General features: G+C 44.1%; 1 protein-coding gene across 1 annotated transcript; it reads left to right on the top strand.

Moving 5' to 3' along the window:
* Window positions 1-425: 425 nt before the first annotated feature.
* On the top strand, window positions 426-21,346 carry LOC117251458 (matrix-remodeling-associated protein 5-like). Its single transcript, XM_033617753.2, has 12 exons — window positions 426-906; window positions 1,539-1,765; window positions 2,655-2,784; window positions 4,455-4,696; window positions 6,190-6,341; window positions 7,176-10,729; window positions 12,586-12,727; window positions 14,213-14,348; window positions 14,786-16,003; window positions 16,128-16,335; window positions 17,095-17,316; window positions 17,484-21,346. Exons 2-12 carry the CDS (start codon window positions 1,578-1,580, stop codon window positions 19,662-19,664), a joined length of 8,373 nt encoding a protein of 2,790 aa, XP_033473644.2. The 5' UTR covers window positions 426-906; window positions 1,539-1,577; the 3' UTR covers window positions 19,665-21,346.
* Window positions 21,347-22,519: the final 1,173 nt, after the last annotated feature.

Below are 22,519 nucleotides of genomic sequence, written 5' to 3'. Positions count from 1 at the left end.
AAAATAAAAGATACCAACTACAACTTTAAGGAGAAGTTTCATTGGTCAAAATGAATAAATTAATGAATTAATAAATCTGGGAGGGGTGGGGTGAGAATAATGGAAGAGATTTAGATCTAGAAGTTTTAAAAAATCTTTAAGGTCTTGCTGCAGCTTCCACCAAATGTAGGAAAAATAGTATTTATTTAAGCAGCTTACACTGATGGCATCAATCAATAAGCTATAAATCCTCCCCTAATTACATGTAATTCGCAAACTTGGCGGAGATAGAGTGATCTGACAAGTTATAAATGAGTTGTGCAACAGTTGAGACAGATGATGTAAAATGAGCTGCAGCTCATCAGACAGAGGTCCTCTTCTGTGGCCTCCATGCAGCGTGAAAAGATTTGAAAAGAGCACCCTGAAGCGCGGTGACTCGTTACCTCTGTGTTTCCAGAAAGCCCCTCCTTAGACAAACCCCTCAGCCCGAGCGTCACTCAAAGTTCACTTCAGTCCAGTCCCCTCTTCCCTCAGCTCAAATACACATTCACACACATCCACTGTCATCCGCACAAACGCGCACACGCACATTCACACAGAGCCAGACGCTTTTGCAAACAGCCCGCCTGCCGCTTCCAGCGCTACTTTTCTTTCTCCAGGAGACGCGCATGAAGACCTGTTGGATGTTACTAAAAGCTTTCTGTGGCTGTTGTGCGGAGTTGACAAAAGTGTGACTACTTTTTTTCTCCCTCACTCTCTTCAGTGACATCTTATGTGACAACTTTTTTGGGACCTTCCATCTCGGACTTTATTGGTGGAACAGCAGGTTAATTGCATTTCAAGTTTCCGATCAGTACAAGTGGATTAAAATCAGTATTTGATGGGCAAAATGAATAACTCTGTGAAATAACTCCAAAGGATTTCAAGGTATGCTCTTATGAATTATGCACAGTGATCTATTAATCTCGGATACTTCATGCGACCGTGCGTAATTTGCTTTAATGTCATCTTCAAGTTGAAAAAGTCTCTCGAAGTATGGTTCTGCAGCTGCTTTGATGTATTTGAATGGGATATGTGCATTTGTGCGCTTGTGTGAGATTAGATAAGAGAGGGACAGAGGGGGAGAGCGCAGGAGAGTTTCTATAGGGTCTTATTTTACGTATCCCCTTTGTTTTCCTGTAAATAATAAATCCCCCTGGCTTTTTGATCTATGCGGTGATATATCTGTCATTCAAACAACCTACTTGGCACGCGCATGCGCATGTGTAGATAGCCCAAAGGGCTGTTTTGTTTCAGACAGGTGCAATGTGTCAGTGTAGATCTAAGGATAGAGTGTCATGTGTTGTACAGATTGCAAATCCCCTTGAGTTAAATTTCTGTTTTTGGGCTGTATGAATAAAACTGCCTTGACTTGTGTGTGTGTGTATGTGTGTGTGTGTGCGGAGGTGCAGAGAGAAAGAGAGAAAGAGAGAGAGTCTCCCATCTGGATTTTGAGACATGTCACTGCTGTGCACTTTGCTCCCCTTCATCAGACTTCAACTCCCTTTTCTCTCTGGCAGCGTTAATCCCAGTGTGACTTCTCCTCTGGTGGAGTGAAGATGTTTCGGAGTGTGTGTGTGCCGGCGGCACTGCTGACTTTACTGGTGCTGACACTTGTGGTGCCCATGGGCCAGGCCTGTCCCAGGAGCTGTAACTGCTACCAGGCCAGCGAAGTGCACTGTACCTTCCGCTCCCTGCTCACTGTACCTCCTGGCCTGCCTGTACATACACGCCGCATAAACCTAGGGTAAGGGAATGCATGTAAGCACACAGAAGACTGTAAGATAAAGTGCTTTTATTTCCCTCACAAACACACCCACAGAGTTTGGAACCAGCAGTCAGACTGCAGTTAAAGGTCCAGTGTGTAGGATTTAGGATTTATATTGGCAGAAATGTAGCATTATATAATAAGTATGTTTTATTTAGTGTATAATCACCAGAAAACAAAAAATGTTGTGTTTAAAATTAGCTGTTTATATCTACGTAGGGAGCAGGTCCTCTTCCTCAAAGCCATGTTGCAACACTGTTTCTACAGTAGCCCAGAACAGACAAACAAAACAGTGACTCTAGATAGGGCCAATGGCATTTTTGCATCAGCCACCATAGCTAGCAGCCCCTCTGCAATGACATGCATTGGAAAATAACTGATTTTTAAATGTGAAACTGCTGTAGTGAATGTTTTTACAGTTTAAATCACCAGGGCTGTTTGTTTTGGAGAGGAAGAGACCTCTGCAGACAATGTGGCTCCTGGTAAAAACGTCCTGAATGTCTAGATCTCAAGTTATCAGAGAGAAAAGCAGAGCATACTTAAGCAGGTGCTAGAATAGCAGCCTGTATTTGTACCCTGAAGCTTCTTTATTCAGTGTTTCTGCTGGTTTTAATCACAAAGTTAATTCATTTTGGAGAGGAAGAGACCTCTGCAGATAAGAGGACTGCTGGTAAAAACTTCCTGAACAATGAACACTGCAGGAATTCAAAGTTTTAGCTTGTTGCAATTTGCAATCCTCACCACTAGATGCCACTAAAGCCTCCTAAATCTTACACACTGCTTCTTTAATTAAGCTAATATGGAAAAAATAATATTTGTTGACTTACTGAAGTGTCAGGTTCATGATGCTGTTTCTGTGCCCCTGCAGATTCAACAGCATCAGCAGCATCCATGATAGCTCTTTGGCTGGGCTAAAGAAGGTGGAGCTTCTGATGCTCCACAGCAATGACCTCTACCATCTCCCAGATGGAGCATTCAGGGATATGAAATCACTACAGGTAAACAGAAGGAGGAGCAACAACAGCATGCACTGGACCCAATAATATTACAGTATAAGACTAAAAAAGAGGGAATTCCATTCATAACCAAACTAGCGGATGATTACTGGAGAGGATAATCAACAAAATGATGCAAAGCCAAAGTTTTGAGACAGTGCAGATGATTCTGCACATGCCTCTTGTTTTTGTTTTACAGTTCTTCCTGATGGGGCTAGCAGTAGATCTGCATTTCCTGCAGCTAACAGCAGCATACACTGCGAATGACCTGAACTCTCCTTTGCCAACCCTAACTATTGATGCTGGATTATAAAATATATGGCTGTTAATGGGGAAAATAAATCATCGTCTCCTCACATATTTAACCTTTGACTCCTCTGCGATGAAGGTTTTTGCAGTACAGAGTTGTGTAAATCAAACCTGGACCAAGCCTCCATGAAATGTACTTTAATCCCTCTCCAACCTCAGGCAGGGAGGACCATATGGAGGATCCTGCACTATTTCAAATGTGCTTTGTTGCAGAAAGCTCAGCTCTTAAACTTCCAACATGTGCTGTACTTATAGTTTACAGTCTGCACAGCCCCCTAACTATGAGAGATGAATACAGTTAAACAGTTTGACAGGAGAGATTTCTGTTTTTAACAGTATGAGTAATGAAGAGATTATCGAGCTACACAGCATTTGTCAAGAGTTTGATATAATATAGAGAGGACACGACACTGATAAATATGCCTAAATCTTGCAGTCACCCTCTTGATAAAAATTGATTAGCAAAAGAATTAATTTTACATTTCAACTGTGAAAGCAGTGTGCAAATTAAAACGACAATTTACATGATTCTGTTCACATTTTTCTAATTTCTGTACAACGAATGCATAATTTATGCGCCATCATTCTTCTCACTGCTCACTGACAGGAAACACACTGGACATTTTAGCAGCAACCTAAGGGCAGAGTTAGCAGTCCGTGGGGAAGTGATATTACTCAACGAGCAATTGTTCCCTTCATCTCCCAGGCAGATGCTGATATATTTGCCATTGTGTGATAATAGGATCCATATTTCCATGTGCTGACTTCTTCACGTGCGAGATCTGTCAGCAGCTGGAACTCTGCCAGCTAAGTAGCCTTCCTGCAGAGCAGATTTATCATAAGCCTCACAAAAACACAATTCCACAGTGTGGTTTTCATGGTGTGCCTTCTTAAAATTTGGTGAGTTCTCCACACATGACTGGAATAGCAATAGATCCCCACGAGTCTTCTGTTGAGGATAAAGGGCTAAATTTCATATTTGAAAAGTTGAAGACCCCCACTGCTAGAATATCCTTTTAGTCTTCCCTGCTTTGAATCGATAAACTACCAGCATGAATACATCCTCTGGTTATGTGCTGTGGGCTATTTTCTCAGTTTTTACTTGTGAGGTCATGTGCTGCTGCAAGTATTTCCCCATATTTTGAAAATAAACAGACTGTGTTGAGTCATGTTTGCTTACAGAGTTTTTCACCCAACTCTTCATCCTCATTCCAATTCCCCTCACATGATTTGTCATAAATTCATAGACTCTAGATAGACACATAGACTTGCTTTCTTCATCAGCTTTGTTGCCCATTATTTAATTGCTCTTTTAATTCTTCATTGCTTCCTCTCACTTCATATCCCTCCCCTTCCACCGGCAGATACTAAAGCTGAGTTATAACAAGCTGAGAGAGATCTCTTCATCTCTGACCTTCTCTGGCCTGACCTCACTGCTGCGTCTGTACTTGGATCACAACCTCCTCCAGCACATCCACCCCCGGGCCCTGCTCCAGCTGCCTAGCCTCAGGCTGCTGCGTCTGCAAGGGAACAGGCTGCATCAGCTGCACCCTCAAACTCTGTGCACATTGTCCCTCCTGAATACATATTATTTCTCCACACTCAGGTGAGCTTTAACACTTAGAGAACATAATGTCATACTCGTTGTCGGGGAAGTTACAATATTATATAAGTTTACTTTTAACACTCCTCAAGGAAAAAGAACAGCCTGATGAAAAAGGCAACGCTTCCATGGCTGGTTATTGGTCCAGATGAAACCATAGTGATGCCATGCCAACAACAACAATCACTTCAGGGTAGACAACTGGAAATTGATTTGAATTACATGTGAAAGCAGAAGACTCATCAACTAAACATCAACTAAACTAACTTACTGACCTGCTGTATACATCATGAGCAACTCAGCGACAGTGTATCTGGCTACAGTTAGCAGTTTGTAACTTTATTGCTTGCAGTGTGAACATAGCATAATACATTAAAACCACAGACACGGATTATGAAATCATAGTGTCTCAGTTTCATCCATCCATCCATCCATCCATCCATCCATTTTCTAACTGCTTATCCTCTTGAGGGTCGCAGGGGGTACACCCTGGACAGGTCACCAGACTATCACAGGGCTGACACATAGAGACAGACAACCATTCACACTCACATTCACACCTACGGACAATTTAGAGTCACCATTAACCTATCCCCAACCTGCACGTCTTTGGACTATGGGAGGAAGCTGGAGTACCCAGAGAAAACCCACGCTAACACGGGGAGAACATGCAAACCCCGCACAGAAGGGATCGAACCAGGAACCCTCTTGCTGTGAGGCGACGGTGCTAACCAACTTAATGTTAACTTAAAAACAGCTTTGGTTCGCCAGCCTCAATGTGCGAGAGTAACATTAAGCAACCTAACTTTAGCCTAACTAACACAACGCCAACAACCTCAAATAAGCTGTTTGTTTGATAACTGAAAATGAAGTGAGACATAAAGCTTACTTTTCACAAAATCCCCCCCGAAAGGCTAGGGTGCTAGGTTTTCCCAACTCCTGACACTATATGGCTCTTTGTCTTTTCGACCATCACAAGCCTTTGTTCTGTCCAAAATCTCCTCCCTTTTCAGACACTGAATCCAGAGCTGTCTTTGAGCATGTTTGCTCTTGACAGATTGAAATCTAAAAAACCCGACCCCTCTCCACGCTTCATTGTTATCCGACACTCCCATACACAGCAAGACTTAATCATTTTCTCAACTGTTCCTCACCCTTATTTTCTCAGCCCCATTAAATCGTGTGTACATGACACAGGGGTTTTCTACCTGCAAACTGTTGTAAACAAACATTGTGGTTCCGTCTATAAAGACAAGTGTACCTCTAACACTAAAGCTATAGCAATATCTCTTAACCCTTTTCTGATTCCCTTGTGTTAATACTGCTGTCTGAACATGAAGGTGATAAAAATGACGGATGATTGTCTTACTCCGAACCTGTCAGCTCTCAATGCCCACTCCCACTCTTACATCCATTCCTCTATGACTTTGATTCAACATTGGTGTTCTTCCTCCCCTTCCTCATACCTTCTTTTTTGCCATTTTCCCCTCCTGTAGACACCTAGACCTGTCCAACAACAGTCTAACTACTCTGCCCAGAGAGACATTAGCCACAGCGCCTCTGCTGGAGACTCTTGTGCTGCAGGCGAATCCATGGAGCTGTGACTGCAGGATGAACTGGTTTCTCACTTGGAGTCTGGCTCATCCAGGTGACTGTCCTGTCTGCAGTATTATTTGTTTTCATCTGTTGTTTTGTCTCCCATGTGCACATGTGCTTTGTGTTAGTCGTTGGTGGTGTCTCTGAGCCAGTTTGATTCAGTCAGAGATGCAGACATGCGGCGGTTAATACAGCATGTGGGCTGCTTGAGAGACCAGAGAAGAAACAGATAAGGAGGAGAGTTAAGACGCAACATGGGGAATGGATTCAGAAACAGAAGACTTATTTGTTGATAATTCCAGTCTCTAAGCAATCTAAAATCTTCAATATAAGATGTCAAATCCGGCCAGATGATAGAATGATGGGATAAATACACTTTCTAATACAACCGGTTTTGTTATCTTGATACCTCTAACATCTCTTCACCTGCTTTTCATCACAAACTCCTCTCTGTTTTCCTTCATTTTCTGTATCTCTTCCAGTGTGTCTTGTGGCTGTTATTGAGATGTGAAAGAGGGCTGGACCGTGAAATCTCTCATTGATATGCCAGACTTAACCTGGCATGACTAATCCACGATGACAGCATTGATGTGTGCAGGCAGCTGAAATATAGGCTAATGATTGCTGTGTAATAATGAAGTGATGCATTTTTCTGATTTACGAGTAGATGAAGTAACCATACCGAATTAGTAAGAGATATAAAGGGTAATGGATACTTAAGAAGATCTGGCATGACTAATATATGACACCACTAATATGTGTTGATAGCTGAAATGTGCACTAATATGTTTGTATAGTTGGTATGCTGTTATACACATTTGATATGCCAGGGATGGTAACGCCGTCTTTTATGACATAATTTTCTCTGCCTCTCTCTTTCAATTAGGCTTAATGAAATGTCCCAGCGGCCCTCAGTGTCCAATCTGCGCCTCGCCTAATTCCCTTCAAGGTCAGGGCCTACTTGAGAAGGCTGACCTATCGTGCACCTCACCTGTCATCCCCTCCCCTGGAAGAGACACACCTTTGGAGGCAGAACTCGTTGAAATCCAATCAAGTGAATCCTTCAGAGAGCCTTTAGGCACTTCATCTCTGGGTCTGTCTGATCACCAGGGTAACAGTGTCGATCTGGGTTGCAACATCACTCACTCTTCGGAGTCCCAGGATGTTGCTCCTCCTCCAGATCTCTCCATTTCCTCTTCTTCTCCTCTCCCCCTTGCACTGTCACTCTCCCTGGAGTGCCCCGTGGAGAGACACAGCTATGAGAAACTTTGGAGAATCCTGGCTTACTACAGTGAGACTGCAGTTCGCCTGGAGAGGGAGATCATGCTGAGTAAAGCCCCGGCATTGGCCTACCGCTACAGGCAGGCAGCAGAGACAGACGGATATTATCACACTGGAGTCAAAGCTTCTATTAAAGCCAGACCACAATGGTTGCTACAGCCAGCCATTAGCATTCAGCTCAACAGAGCACAATCTAACGGACATAAAGTTCAACTTATATACTCAACAAGAGTTTCTGCTCATCCTGACCGTGCTTCTCATCCCTCAGCATCCTCCTCTGCCTCTCAGCAGTGGGTGATGATTTCAGCTAATCATACCACCACGGCACTGGCAGCAGTTGCAGGCAGTAAGGCGGAGCTATTATGTCCTGTTCTAAGTTCTGGTAACCTTGAAGTTCAGTGGGTTCTCCCAGATGGATCTAAGCTCATCACCCCCTCCAGCAGCCCAGATGGTAGGCTCCAAGCTTCAACCTCTGGTTTACTTCTAAACAAAGTGCAGCTCTCAGATGCAGGGATCTACTACTGCATAGCCCGGGCAGGCAAGGATGTAGATGTTCTCCCCATGCGCCTGGCAGTGGAGGAGTCCTCTGTGCCACCTTCAGGAGAGCAAATGGCACCTCCTGTCACCGGAAATGATGGGGAGCCCATCACTCTGTCCTGCCAAGCATCTGGTTCACCGGCGCCTCATATGAGTTGGGTGTTACCAGATGGAAACATAGTAAGGCAGGGATTAGCGGTTTCAGGTGGGCTCATTATGCAATCAAATGGGAGTCTCTTTCTGCGTAAGCCTTCTCCGAGGGATTCTGGTCATTACCGCTGCATTGCGGTCAATCAGTATGGTAGTGACTCTCTGTCTATGCAGCTAGAATTAAACTCACAATATCTTCCTCCACTTATGACTTCATTTCCCAGAGGTCCACAGTCAGCCGCTGGCCGGTCAACCAAGATACGAGCACCATTACTAATGGAGGAAGGATCGGGGGCTGGAGAGGAGGAAGAAGAGAGAACTCTTGTCGCTAATAGGGGACGGCTACGACCTCTCCAACCTCCCCCAAACAGACGATATCCAATTGGAAAACCCAGAAGACGTGGACCTACGAGAGAAGGCCCCCTGAGAAGAGGAGGAGGGCCTATATCATCTACTGACCAGAGAAGAAACCGATTTGAGAACAGACGGAGAATTACCGCTAACAAACAAAGGATAGACCCTCAGAAATGGGCTGACCTCCTCGCTAAGATACGACAAAAGACTGTTCACGCCAATAACAGCCAGCCCGTTGCAGCAGGAAAGCCCACAGCTGAGCCAGTGGGAGGAGGCAAAGGTGAAGACACAGGAAGACACGAGGGACATGATGATACAGAGAGAAGCAGAGCTGAGGGAGCAGAAACAGAAGGGTCATCTGTTGATGACACTGATCTACAAGAGGAAGGCCTACAGCTCATTTACCCCGTTCACACAAAAACTCACACAGAGCCAAATACAGACTCTGAAACAGACTCAGAGGTACAGATGGAGACGCCAACAGAAACACAGACAGATAAAGAGAACGAGACAGAGAGAGAGACAGAGAACACATCTCCACAGACAGAGACAGTGACAAACCCAGTGACACAGAGAGAGACAGTCACATCTAAGCCAATCTCAGGAACAAATGAAATTGTCCCTGAACCAAGCGAAGGAGGTGAGCTAGAAGCAAACACTAGTCCATCTAGAACCAGGCCTCAGAACCCCCGGCAGAGACTCTTCCCTAATTTGGTTCCCAACTCCCGGCCTCAAAGCCCTTGGAACTCCCGCAGGAGAATTGGACAGCGAAGACGAATCATCAATAGGCCCAGGGGGCGCCCTTTGACCCCTCCCCGACCTCTCCCTGACCCTGCAAACCCAAGGTCACAAACTGTAACACCTGATACAACCACAGATCAAATTAATGTGTTGTTGCTGGCGTCAACAACCACATCTCCAGCGACTGTGTTGACACGGAGTGACCATATTAGGACTGCTTCAAATGATGTGGCACTGAATCCTCTGTCTCTACCTGCTTCTAACACTGATGGCATCTCCACTTTAAAATCTGCCTCCCCCTCATTGACTCCCTCTACCTCCTCTCTCACCTCATTATCCCCCTCTCACACAAAGACACATATAGACACTGTGACTCACTCAGACAACATCCCAGACACTGCAGAGTCCACACTCTTCAACACACCAACACCAGCGCCCACTCGCTCAGATACCACGACTGCACAGACACATGAGGCGCACACACACGGCCACACACATGGCATACAGACACACAGAGAAGCAGACTCAGCCTCAGGCAAACATGATGATAAACCCTCAAGCAAACACAGTGGAGAGCTGGAGAGGAATCTTTGGGGTGTATCATATGTGTCCCACTCCTCTACCTCTTTTTCACCCACGTCTTCCTCCATTGTTTCCTCCACAGTCCCCACTGCAGCTACAACTACTACTGCAAAAATCACACCTTCTACTACTCTCAAGAGCATATCTACTAGTACTGCTGGTAGCACTACAAGTATATTTACTACTACTACTAATCCTACAGCTGGTGATGACATAGTGCCCACAACAACTACAACCACTGCCACGACTACAAGTCCAAGCACATCTACTACAACTACCAGTGTTATCCCAACATCTAGCACCACCAGAAGTACTATAACTACTCTTAGCTCTACTACTACTACTACCACAACTCCTATTCTTACATCTACTCCTGCCACTACCACTACTACTTCTTCAACTAGCCCCTCTACTACTACTACTACTACCACTACTAGCACTACAACCTCATTCAAAGCTATTCCCACAACTCCTAACCCCACTACTACTACACCTACTACTCCTACTAGCAGTACTAGAATTACCATCTTAGCTGAAACTTCTCCAACTACTACAGCAGCTACACCCAGTACATCTACTACTACCACGGCAATGACATCAACAAGTACCACAGCATCATCCAGAGACAGACCGAGCATCATCCAAGTTGATCCCAGAGGGAGGCCTGTTTCTGGGGGTTCAAACCAGAGTCAACCCCCTACTGACTGGAAGAACCCTGGGACTAATTCTATCCCCGATTCACACAGCAGCAGGCCACGCTGGCCCCCTTCCCCTTCGCTTCCTGCCGCCCCTGGGGTGAGTTCAAATCGATTCAGATCACATAGCATTGCCATTTTGCAGAATATTTCACCCGAAATGGATCTTAAAGCAAACACATACATTAAGACAAGAGTAAGAGCCAAGCTGAGACAACAATTTGGTTTTTATTTGTTAATTTAATTGCTAATTTATGTAATGTTTCCCCATTTTTCTGCTCCTTGCTTTCAGTCATTCATTCAATTAGTCATTTGTTTAAGTGCACTCTTAAATGTAGTTTGCAGTTCATATATAAAGAGCTATTTTTCTTTGTTGTCAGCTAAGTGGAACTCAAATTAACATTTCTTTTCTGAGTGCTGGCCCAGAAAATAATAACACACACTTATGCACACACACACTCTCTAAACCCGACTGTGCAAGCCCTTGGGCAAAAGCTTAGCAGAAATGCGCAATAGATCTGAAAATAGTCTAATCTGTATCCACATGACCTCCTATTAAACCTAAGGGATGTTTATGACAATTCTTCAATTTCAAGGATTTTCCCGAGCTCTGCCAGATCTGAGGAAGAGATGAAGAACATATGTTCCTTAATCAGCAACATTATGTGTTTTGAGACCCTAATCCCAAGGGATTTAAGATAATCAATTGTTAATTAATTTCCAGAGCTCTCTTGGCAAGCCTCTGCAGCCCGAACCATTGGGTCTTCCACCAATGATTCTAAATCTGGGATTACAGTAATGCTATATTGAATTTGTGAACCTGAACAATGCTTAAAAATTTCTTCACTGTTTAAAAAATAAAAGTAATTAAAAACTTTTTTACCAAAAGTTTCACTGCAGAGTTTACATATTAATGTTACTCTCAGTTTCTCAGTTAGGCTACTTTTGAATAAAGCTTTGATGTATAATTGAGTGCTTTTTCATGCACATGGATTTCCTGTTTATGAGGTTTACACCGGTTATGATCATATTCCCAATAAGGTGTTTACATGAGTGCAAAGAAACTGGGTTAATTATTTTCCCTGTTTACATGATAAATACTAGTAACCAGGTCACAGATTACTGGAGTCTATTCAAGCAGGCACTGTGAGGTTTACAAACACAAAGTGACGATAGGAGATGAGAGCAGCAGGAAATATTAAACAGTACTCTGTACATTTACTTCCATTTCTTCATTTCCTCGCCAACTGCTGTCTGCATCTGTGTCTCTGTCTGTCTCTCTCTCAACTACACACACACACACATGCACACACACATAATAGTTACTCCCCTAGTCCTGAAAGCAGATGTGCCACTGTTATAACACTGTCTTTGACACTGATGCCAGCCTGTCACTGTGTCTAGGACAGGGGGAGCAGTGGATGAAAATACTCAGCCTCTTTCATTCCCAAAAGACAAAACTCTACTCAACACTGACACATGGTCGCTGCCACCTTTGTTTGTGTTTCTGTTACGTTAAACGGGTTATTCATGTCCATGTAAACGCAGTCGTTGTCTTCATCATTTCCTCCACAGCTAAGTTTTGATTCAGCTATAGTTTGAGTTAGGTGTTGTATTTATGTCCTTGAAACTTGTTATACAGAAAGCGCTTGGCCAAATGATATGTTGATTACACGGTGGTGATAATGTAGATTTGCTTTTTTCCCTTGCTATTAGACAATTCTCATTTTTCATGCATTGCTGTACTGAAATTGTTGTTCACTTGCAAGTCCTCCAATCACATGCTGTTTAGTTGAAAAATTAAAACTCCAAGACGACCAACATGATGCAGCAGTTTTGCAAGTTGAGGAATTTTGATTAGCGGAGCCATGCTCTCAGATGTCTTTTTGTCATAATCATTATTTCTATTATGCATTACTCTGCCACTATAATATCTTTCCTAAAACTTTTTTACAGGCCCCAGTGGTGAGATCCAGGCCGAGGATTGCAGACCCACACATCAGGACAGTGTCGTTCCCAGCAGAGAGCACTGCCAGGCTGGCTTGTGAAGCTCAAGGAGAGCCGAAACCTACCATCACATGGACCAAGGTTGCTACAGGTATACACAGTGCAGCAGATATGCACATATTTATTTCAGCACACACACAAATGCACATATTTGAAACAAAACACAAGGGTCTAACATTCAGGGTCAAAGTCATGGAATTCCACAAACACATTTCCAGGCCTGGTAAATTCATGGAATAAGTGAAGTCCTTGTCAGTTTTAGAAAAATCATGGACTTTTTCTTGTGTGTAATGAAATTGCTACAGTAATCTCCTGTAAATATTCTTCCACATAATGTAACATAATGTGAATTTATTTTCTGCAGCTGTACACAGGTGATGTTTGGGATACCGTAACGTACGTTCCTTGCTTTCTGCCCGCATTCTGTCTCTCCTTCCATCTGGGCCAGCCAGCTTGAATTATGTTTGAATAGATTCTGAATCTGATATGTTTGAATAACACCGGGCAAGTGGGGCAGGAAAAATAACAGGTGACAGTGTGAATTCACATGTAGGGTCATTTGGGTGAATCCCTAGTTTCCATACTTAAGCCTCACTGCTACTTTTAATTTGTACCACGTTTTTGAGTTGAGGCAATTGACATGGGCAGGGTAGGGTGCTCAGTCGCCACTTGGAATGCCAATGCGCATTTCAGTTTTGTTTTAACTGCTCTGAAAAAGGAGCATGGTAGTTTGAAGGCACGGAGCACTGCACTGCTTCATGTCTGCGCACTGCTTTTAATAATATCATTTACATTTTAAAGTAAAGTATACTGGACAGTTCTGTTTGTGTCATACATTGAAAGTGGTCATGGAAATTTTATCATGGGTCTTTAAAAAGTCAAGAAAATTTTTTCTATAAAAATGTGTGGGAATGTATAAATCAGGTTTCAGTTTTATCTTCACATTTACATTTACATGTACCTTGAATATCCACTTGGAGGCGTGTCAAATTAGGTCCATGAACTGATGTAAAAATTCTGCAAAGTTTTCCAGATTACTCCATAAACTTACTTTTTGAAACAGGCTTCAGGCTTATATTTTTTTCATCATGCCAGGAAACACAGAAATGCTTATTTTTCACCCAGAGGTCAAATATATATGTAAATAACCCCGCTCTTGATATGGAGAAAAACGGCAACTACCTTGACCTTTAAAACTAGAAAAAGTAAAGTTTTGTGTTTACATCCTGAGGTCATTGAATTGAAAGGAAAATCAGTCTCAGCTTTAGTGTGTACTAAATGAATATGACCACATTTTATACTGATGAAATAACCCATTAACACCCAGCATTACGCACTGGCATGCACACAATAGGCTTTTCTCTCGCCTGCCATGTGGGAAACACATATTGCAAGAAAGTAATGGAACATTTTGTGCACTGCATCACTGGGTTTACTTCCCGCTGTGCCACTCGGCATGTCCCTGATCCTCCTTTCCTCTTACTCTTACTCACTCTCTAACTTTCTTTCCTACTCTGTCTCCTCATTGCTGCGCTCTGTCTGTCTGTCTGTCTGACTGTCTCTCCCTCCCTCTCAGGAGCGGTGATGTCAATCCACTCCAGGGCTCAGCGTTTTGAGGTCTTGCCAAATGGCACCCTTGTTATCCAGAATGTTCAGCTGCAGGACAGGGGCACATATATCTGCAGTGCACAGAGCTTTCTGGGTCGTGACAGGTGAGACTGCAGATACCAGTAATGAATATTAATGCCACATGTACCATTCAATTATAATGACTAAGGGACAAAATATGTTCAGTATTAATTACATAGGCCTAAGGCAAACTGCAATTTAATGACAAAGTATTATGTATGCTGTGTTAGTATTTCACCTGCTTTTCAGGTGAAAATAGTTGCAGACTGACGTGATTTAACATTTCTAAGTAGCCTAAAGTCATGTTCAAATCTCCCCTTATGAAAACCGTATGTGTGTGTGACCCATGTATCCATCAGGATTATTTTTTTAAATTGTTAATGTATGCCTTTGGGTGTTTCCTGAATGTGTCATTTTATATTTATGGTTTGGTTTTCATCCCAAATGTATATTTGAAACGCTTAAACTTTGTTGATGTGTTTCTATATTGAGGGTGTGTGTGCTTACTCTTCCATGACAGATTGCTAACCACCCTGGAAGTGTGGACCCGCCCCCCTCGGATGCAGCTGGCAAGCTATAGGGAAGCAACCATTCATCAGGGCAGAGAGGTGCACTTGGAGTGCCAGGCGGATGGCGTTCCCACCCCTCTGCTCTCCTGGGTTCTACCCGATCGTTCTGTCCTGACCTCCTCTGCCCCCTCCACCAGCCGCATTACTGTGGACACAAACGGAACCCTGCATATCTCAGTAACTTTACCTAGTGACAGGGGAGTGTACCGCTGCGTGGCCTCCAACTCAGCAGGTGCTGCCAGTGCCTCTGTGCGTGTACACGTGTCCTCGTTGCCCCCGGTGATACAGCAACCCAGAGAGGAACACCTGCTCTTGTCTCCAGGGAGGCCTGTTTATGCTCACTGCTCTGCCCGCGGTGCCCCGCCACCAACTCTGCGCTGGCGAATCCCAGATGGGACTCTCGTTCGCCCATCCCAGTTTCTCCATGGCAACCTTTTTGTCTTGCCCAATGGGACACTGCATATTCGAGGAGTTGGGCTTAAGGACTCAGGGAATTACGAGTGCACGGCAAGTAATGTTGTTGGAGCTGTTAAGAGAACAGTGAAGGTAGAAATTGAACAGGGAGCAGAAGGAGAAAGGAGATATGGGGGAACAAGAAATGAAGGGGCAAAAGCAGTTGCCACAGAAAAACCGTCTCCTTCATCTTCACTACATAAAGACAGAACTTTGTCCATACCTAGCCACCCCTCCAATCCATTTAACACCGCTAGACTCTCCCCTTCACCCCCCTTTGACAGATCCAGGACCTTTCTGCTCACCCCTGGTTCTTCTCGCTCATCTTCTGACCCTCACCAACCCAATCCCACTAACTCACCCTCTACAATCAATAAACCGGTCACTGCTTCCCCCACACACTTGCCCAGCATCAACAAAACAAAACCCTCCCCTCTCACTCCGCCCTCCACAAAGAACACCAAAGTCTCACCTGGTATTGGAAACAACACAAGAGCTACTTCTTCTTCCCCCTCTGACAAAAGTGGGGCCTCAGCTGCTTTGAATCCATTGCCCGTCTCCCCCTTCAGTAAAGCCCGTATTGTTTCTACGTCACCCTCCATCACTGCTGTCCACTATGGGGGGAGTCTGCAGCTCCACTGCACTGTAACTGGCAACCCATCTCCCATCATCATCTGGAGGACGCCCAACAGGAAACTGGTGGACATGCACTTCAGGTATTGGGGATGTGGGTTTGTGTTAAGGTTGTATTAATATATCCTGTGGTAATTCTGTACGTATCGTGTCTCATTAATATCTTTTTGTGATTCGTGTGTGTGTTTGTCCATATTTGAATTTCAGTTTTGACCACCGTCTGAAGGTGCACCCTAATGGCACCCTGTCAGTCCATGCAGTAACAGAGAGAGATGCTGGAGACTACCTCTGTATCGCACGTAACAAGGTCTCAGATGATTATCGCCTCCTGCGTGTCTCTGTGGCGACCAAGCCTGCCAAGATCGAGCCTAAGCAGCCACTCAATCAAATGGTGTCATTTGGCAAACCACTGAAGGTGAGCTAAGTGAAAAAGAGCAGAATCATATTTCATCTCTGCCTTGCTCCCGATAATGATGTTTATTCAATTAACAAATAACAGCTATTTATTATATATCACACACACCACTGTTCCACAGTTGGGAACTTGCAACAAAGCCTGCCTAAACCTAAAACAGTCCATCTCCAACACCTACACATTTTGAGCTTTTAGAGACTTATTTTTTGATGTGTTCTGGGTGTCTTCTATCGCTGGGCGTGGTGCCAAACATTTCTACAGCTTCAAGCTGTGTCTTTGGTTGTTTTTTTCTGATCAAAAAGTGCTTCATATTTTTTGACTCAAACAGAAAAGAACGACCTGTCAGGTCACAGCCTGTTATGAATCATCAACAGCGGCCTTCAGGGGATAGTACTTCACACATGAATATTTAACAGCTCAATGAAAAACAATGTCAAGCGGGGTGAAATGCAAGAAAGAGGACACCGTATTGTGGGAATTTGTTGCCCTTCATTTTTAATTTGATTTAAACATTAATGAGCTTTAAATGTTTTTTTGAATGCATCTAAATTTGTGTTGCTTTGCTGTGTTTTCTGCTGTGAGATTTCTTTTTTAAAGGGCCCGAATACAGCCTTAACAAAGCATAAATGTATAGTACTGTGTTCATTACTCCTCCTTACAGAGACACTATTTCTCAACAGCTCTCAAAAGTTCAGTTTCATCCAAATAAAAGCTACAAAAACTTTTAAATGATAGCAATAATGATCCTGCTCCCTGCAGGTGGACTGCCAGGCATCAGGACTGCCTGACCCAGCTGTCCGTTGGAGCCTACCAGATGGAACCATGGTGAACAGCGTGTTGCAGGGGGAGGAGAGAGGAGGGCGAGCACGGAGGCTAACTGTGTTTGACAATGGGACGTTACTGGTTCCAGCAGTGGGTATGGGAGAGGAAGGAGAGTACACGTGCTATGCTGAGAATCAAGGAGGTCAAGATACCATGAAGGTAAGAAAACATTTTCCTCATGCAGGAGAATATTTATTTCATTGATGTACATTTTCATTTATACTTCAAAATCAAATCAAAATGTTTGATGTATTACTTTATAGTTCACCAACGCTTTAATTTACTTATTCACATTACATGTCATTAATTCTTTTATTCAAATTCAGGTCAAAGTAAAGGTCATGATGATGTCCCCACCAATCTTCGCTGATGACAGAAGCTCTAACATCATCAAAGTACGTCAGGGATCAACCGCCAAAATTCGCTGCCATGCCACAGGAGATCCTGCCCCGACGGTGACGTGGTTTTCCCCAACGCACCGTGTCATCCCACGAAGTTCGAGATCTGGTTTTTATTCTGAGCGGGTCGTAGTCGTTTCGGATGGAACTCTGGAGGTCCGTCTGGCTCAAAAGATCGACACGGGAAACTATACCTGCCGAGCGAGCAACTCAGCCGGGGAGAGGAGCATGGTGGTAGGTCTGGAGGTGGAGGCTCCTAACTATGGACTGAGTGGCCATGTTGGAGGAAGAGGTTGGGGTACAAGCAATGGGCCTGGCAGTAGTTATAACAGTAGATCAGGAGACAGCGTTAATAATGCAGGGATAAACCAGAATGGATTTACCAACAGAGACACGCGCAGGCTTGGCAGCAATAACAGCAGCAGTAGTGGCTACAGGGATAATAATGGCGGGATAAGAAACACTGTACCAAACACTGGCTACACTAACATAGCAACCAGTGGCTTTAATCCTGCCCTCAGGGGTGATAGTAGAGATGGATTGAACAAGCCTGTCAGTGGAATCACAACACAGCTTGGTAGCAGTGTAATCAGTGTCGGGGTGAGCGCAGGTAGGAATGTAGGCTTTAAAGCAGATAACGGCAGAATAAATGGAAATGGACCTGGCATTACAAGTAATGGTAATAGTGTGGGTAACGGTCACAGCTCAGTTAGAGGAGATAGTGTAGAAAGAAATTATGGTACTAATAATAATGAAGTCACTGCAGGAAAGGCAGGTAATGATGCTAACACCAGTAGAGACAATGGCAGGATAAGTGGTACTAGAAATGTTGAGGTGTTTGGCAGCAGTGTGTCTAACAATGGAGCTGGCACTGGCACACTAAGAGGAAATGGGTTTAGTGCGAGTAGTAATGTAGGAGTGATCAATGACAACAACAGGAATAGTGGTGGCTCAAGTGGTACTGGTATAGCTGTTAGTAATACAGGAGCTAACACAGCTATGGGTGTGGTAACAACAGTGAAGCAGCGAGCGGTGAAAGGCCAAACTGTTCTTTTACCATGCCCCTCCCAAGGGTCCCCTCCCCCTCGTGTGGCCTGGCTTTTGCCTGGTAACGGTGTGCTGCCAGCTCCTTACTACGGCAGCCGACTCATTGTGCACCGAAACGGCTCCTTGGAGCTGCGAGGCGTGCGGGCCAGTGATGGCGGGACCTTGGTTTGTGTCGTTAGAGGTGAGAGAGGACAGACGCGAATACAAGTGGAGCTGGAGGTGTCTGAGTCACAGGAGGAGGCCAGATCTCCACACAGGGGACCGGCTGTGGAAAGGGCCGGTTTTATAGAGGCGCCTCGCTCATTGGATTCAGCTCAATCCTTGAACTCAAGGCCAGTGTTGCCTGAGACGCTTCATCCAACAATCCCAGTTACTCAAAAGCCTCTAGACAGAGTCCAGTCTGTACCAGCTGCACCTCGTCCAGTTGGCCCTCCACCCCGCTCAGCTAGCCCCGTCTCAGAGCCAGCAGTGAGCACCAGAACGGCTCCCTTGGTGAGCATCATTAATGGAGAGACTCTTCGTCTGCATTGCCCTGCTTCTAACACCTACGGATACACCCAGGGCTCTCTCACATGGACCATGCCCAGTGGCAAGGTACTGTCCCGGGGTGAAAGTGCTGAATCAGGCCGATACCTAGTCCAAGAGGATGGAACACTAACAGTGCAAAAGGCCTCTGTATTCGACCGTGGCACCTACACCTGCAGATCCACTAGTTCTGACCCCTCTTCAGTCTCCGTCCTCACAGTTCCCGTCATTGTCATCGCCTACCCCCCGCGCATCACAGCAGGACCCTCTCCTGTGACCTACACACGACCCGGGGTTGCTGTGGAGCTGCCGTGCCTGACGATAGCAACACCCCGGGCGACGATCACCTGGGAAACACCAGACCTGACACAGCTGACGGCAATGGGTCAGGCTCGTATCTATGGCAACCGCTACCTTAGTCCTCAGGGGTCCTTGGTGATACAGAACCCGACAAGCAGGGATACAGGCTTTTACAGGTGCACTGCCAAAAATGTAATAGGGGTGGACACAAAGGCGACCTACCTGCATGTTATATAACGGGGTGAAGCAAATACACACACACGCACACACACACACACAAACATGCAGCAGAAAGACAGAGACACCGTCAATCTTCTGTACCGGTGAATGAACTCCCCTGCTGTTAACACTGTATGTGTACTCACATGCCCAAAGGAACTGCAAGGCTTCGTGCAGGAGATACTGTTGAATCTCAGAAAAGACCCTACACATAAACAGGTATATGTCTATGTATGTATTTTTAATGAATGACTTCGTTTCCAATACTGTCTTGTTTTCCTATCAGGAGCCGTGGGATTCTCTGCAGATGCATTTTTCTCTACAAAAATTGTGTGTAAGAAGGATTGTTTTGTGTGTCTCAGTGGCCTAAAACACATTTTGAAGTGATGACGAAAGAAGTCAAGGAAAATGCACAGCATATCAAGATTGTTGCACAAATGTAAATGCCCACATCTGTGCCTGTGGACTGTTTCAGTGGGGAAATGGAGCTGCAGAATGTTTTTTTTTTTCAACACTGGTTTTGTTTCCCTGCCTTGTCTTAAAATTTACCTTAAGGCAACATGGACAAAAAAATATATCTCACTCCAAAAATATGGTTTTGTGCTTAAAAACCCTGCAGCTTTTGGTTTTTACCTTGAAGAAGGGATTATCATTTTTTCATCTTTGTGCATGAAACTCAAGTATTGTTGAACCAAAAAAAGACACATATGCTTTACTTGGCCTGATTGCTTTATTTCATTACTTTATGCAGTCATCCACTAACACTGAACTACAGATTAACATACAGTATTTTTCTGACTGGGTCACTGAATATTGTAGACAAAACACAGCATCACACAAAGAAGCTGTTTGCCTTTACAACCATCTACAGAAACATTAATATTCAACGTGATGTCGCACAATATAATCTTGTTTGATCCCTGTGTTTATTTATAAAATGATTAATTTTTTAAATTGTTGCAAACTGGGACTTCAATCGCCAAAATAATATCTAGATTTAAAAATTTCAACTTGATATTTACCTTAGTAACTATTGAAATACTTGTTGCATTTTTTAATTTATAAACTACATATTGGACAAAGGTTGGATTTCATTATGCTGCATATATAGCAAACAGTAACTTAAATTGATAGCCTTATTTGCATTATACTGCCGAAACTTAGCATTGAATGTGTAACAGACATGATGATAGCGGTCTTCAGTATTATCCACCCCAACTCGAGCCTCTTCAGGACTTTTTAAACCTATTAACTCTTCTTGTGACTAATTTGTGGGTTTCAGATTTTAACAATATTGTTCTACCACCATCGAGTGTATCACACATTCTCACAGCATTCCTGTGGCAGAACAAGACACGGTACAAAGCAGTTATGGAAACACAACAGTCAGTTCTTTGAAGAGTGATCTTCGTGATTATTTTGATGTTCAAGATTGTATAAATGTATGTGTAGTTCAAGAGCCTGCCCACAGCTTGTGCACAAAGCCAGCAGCTCATCCTTATCATGTTTCCCCTCTGCTTTGATGTTTGTCCTTAAATTATTTGTCTTGTAAAGACTCTGTCGTAAGACGCAAGTGTTTCGTCATAAAGGGAGAAATGATTAAATATTATTAAGTATTACTGATGTCTCATTAGTCACAAATGAATGACTGCTTGCTATATTTTCAACAGCTTCATTTTATAAATAAAAATGGAAAAAGGGCCGAGAGTGTTTACTCTGAAATGTCAACAGCTGAAGAACAGTTTTGTTCAGAAATATGTTTCAGATACAGTGTGTGTGCTTGTGTGAGACTGGGAGAGTCAGGGTGAGAAAAGAAAACACCTAGTGTGAGTGCAGGAGCGAGGAAGGAAACTTCTCCTGGAGTATATTATGAGAACAGAAACTCCTTATCCCCAGTTCAGCTGTCAAACCAGGAAATGGGATCTTAACTGTAGATGAGACACATGTTGATGACATCATATAGCTCTCTCTGGGAAATGCAATAAAACTCACAGCAGCCTGCAGAGCGACTCCACGTACCACCCTGCGCTCACACCTGCCATGAGCCGTTTATAGTGTGCGTTCTGATTCCAATAAATACTAACACTAATTACACATTTAGTTGAAGCAGGATTCCCTACACATCATCCAACAGCATGAAGCCCAATCAGGTGCCTCTGAGCTCAGGGACAGAGACTTTCCAAGGGAGAAGAAAGGAATGGAGCACGCTGATCAATTTACAGCCTTCAATAGTGTAAACAGACTAACGTTTCAACACCACTGTGTCCTCATCAGAGTTAAAGAGCAAATTAATTAGAGGTAATCAGACATTATGTTTGATCAGTGCACTGTGGTGATGCACCATTATGGCCATTAGCACGAAGGATATAAATAATGCCAGCTTCCTGTAGGTGACAAAGGCGGCCACCCAGGGCGCCACTCAGAGAGGGGGGAGGGTGCCCAAGATGATTACATTGCTCACATCCCAGCTACATCAGCTGATCTCAAACAGCCCAATCAACTGATGGAGCAGCTGATTGATGAAAGGGAGTCAGCTGATAGATCACGTGATTCCTTTCTATGTGGCAAATCTCATTCAGGGCCCTATTTAAACTGCTCTGGCCTGCCTACTGTTGCTGCTTTGCAACCTGCCTCCACCCCAGCTCCTCCTTTTCATGCTGTGTCTTGCTTGTCAGTGTCATTTCTGTTTGTCATTGATGCTTGCTCTGTTCTGTTCCCAGGGGGTCATTGCTGCTGCTCCCCCTACCTTTGGCTTTCAATGTAGGAGCATGGAAGGGCAGGGAGGCTTGCTCTTTCTGCCTCAGGCTTTCCTTGTTTGCACGTGGAAGGGCAGAGGGGTGTGCTGTCTTCACCTTAAGGCTTTTCACGTAGGC

The sequence above is a fragment of the Epinephelus lanceolatus genome, chromosome 14 (genome assembly GCF_041903045.1).
Source record: "Epinephelus lanceolatus isolate andai-2023 chromosome 14, ASM4190304v1, whole genome shotgun sequence".
Classification (NCBI taxonomy): domain Eukaryota; kingdom Metazoa; phylum Chordata; class Actinopteri; order Perciformes; family Serranidae; genus Epinephelus; species Epinephelus lanceolatus.
The sequence above is the reverse complement of the archived record's forward strand: the minus strand, read 5'-3'. Positions and strand labels throughout refer to the sequence as shown.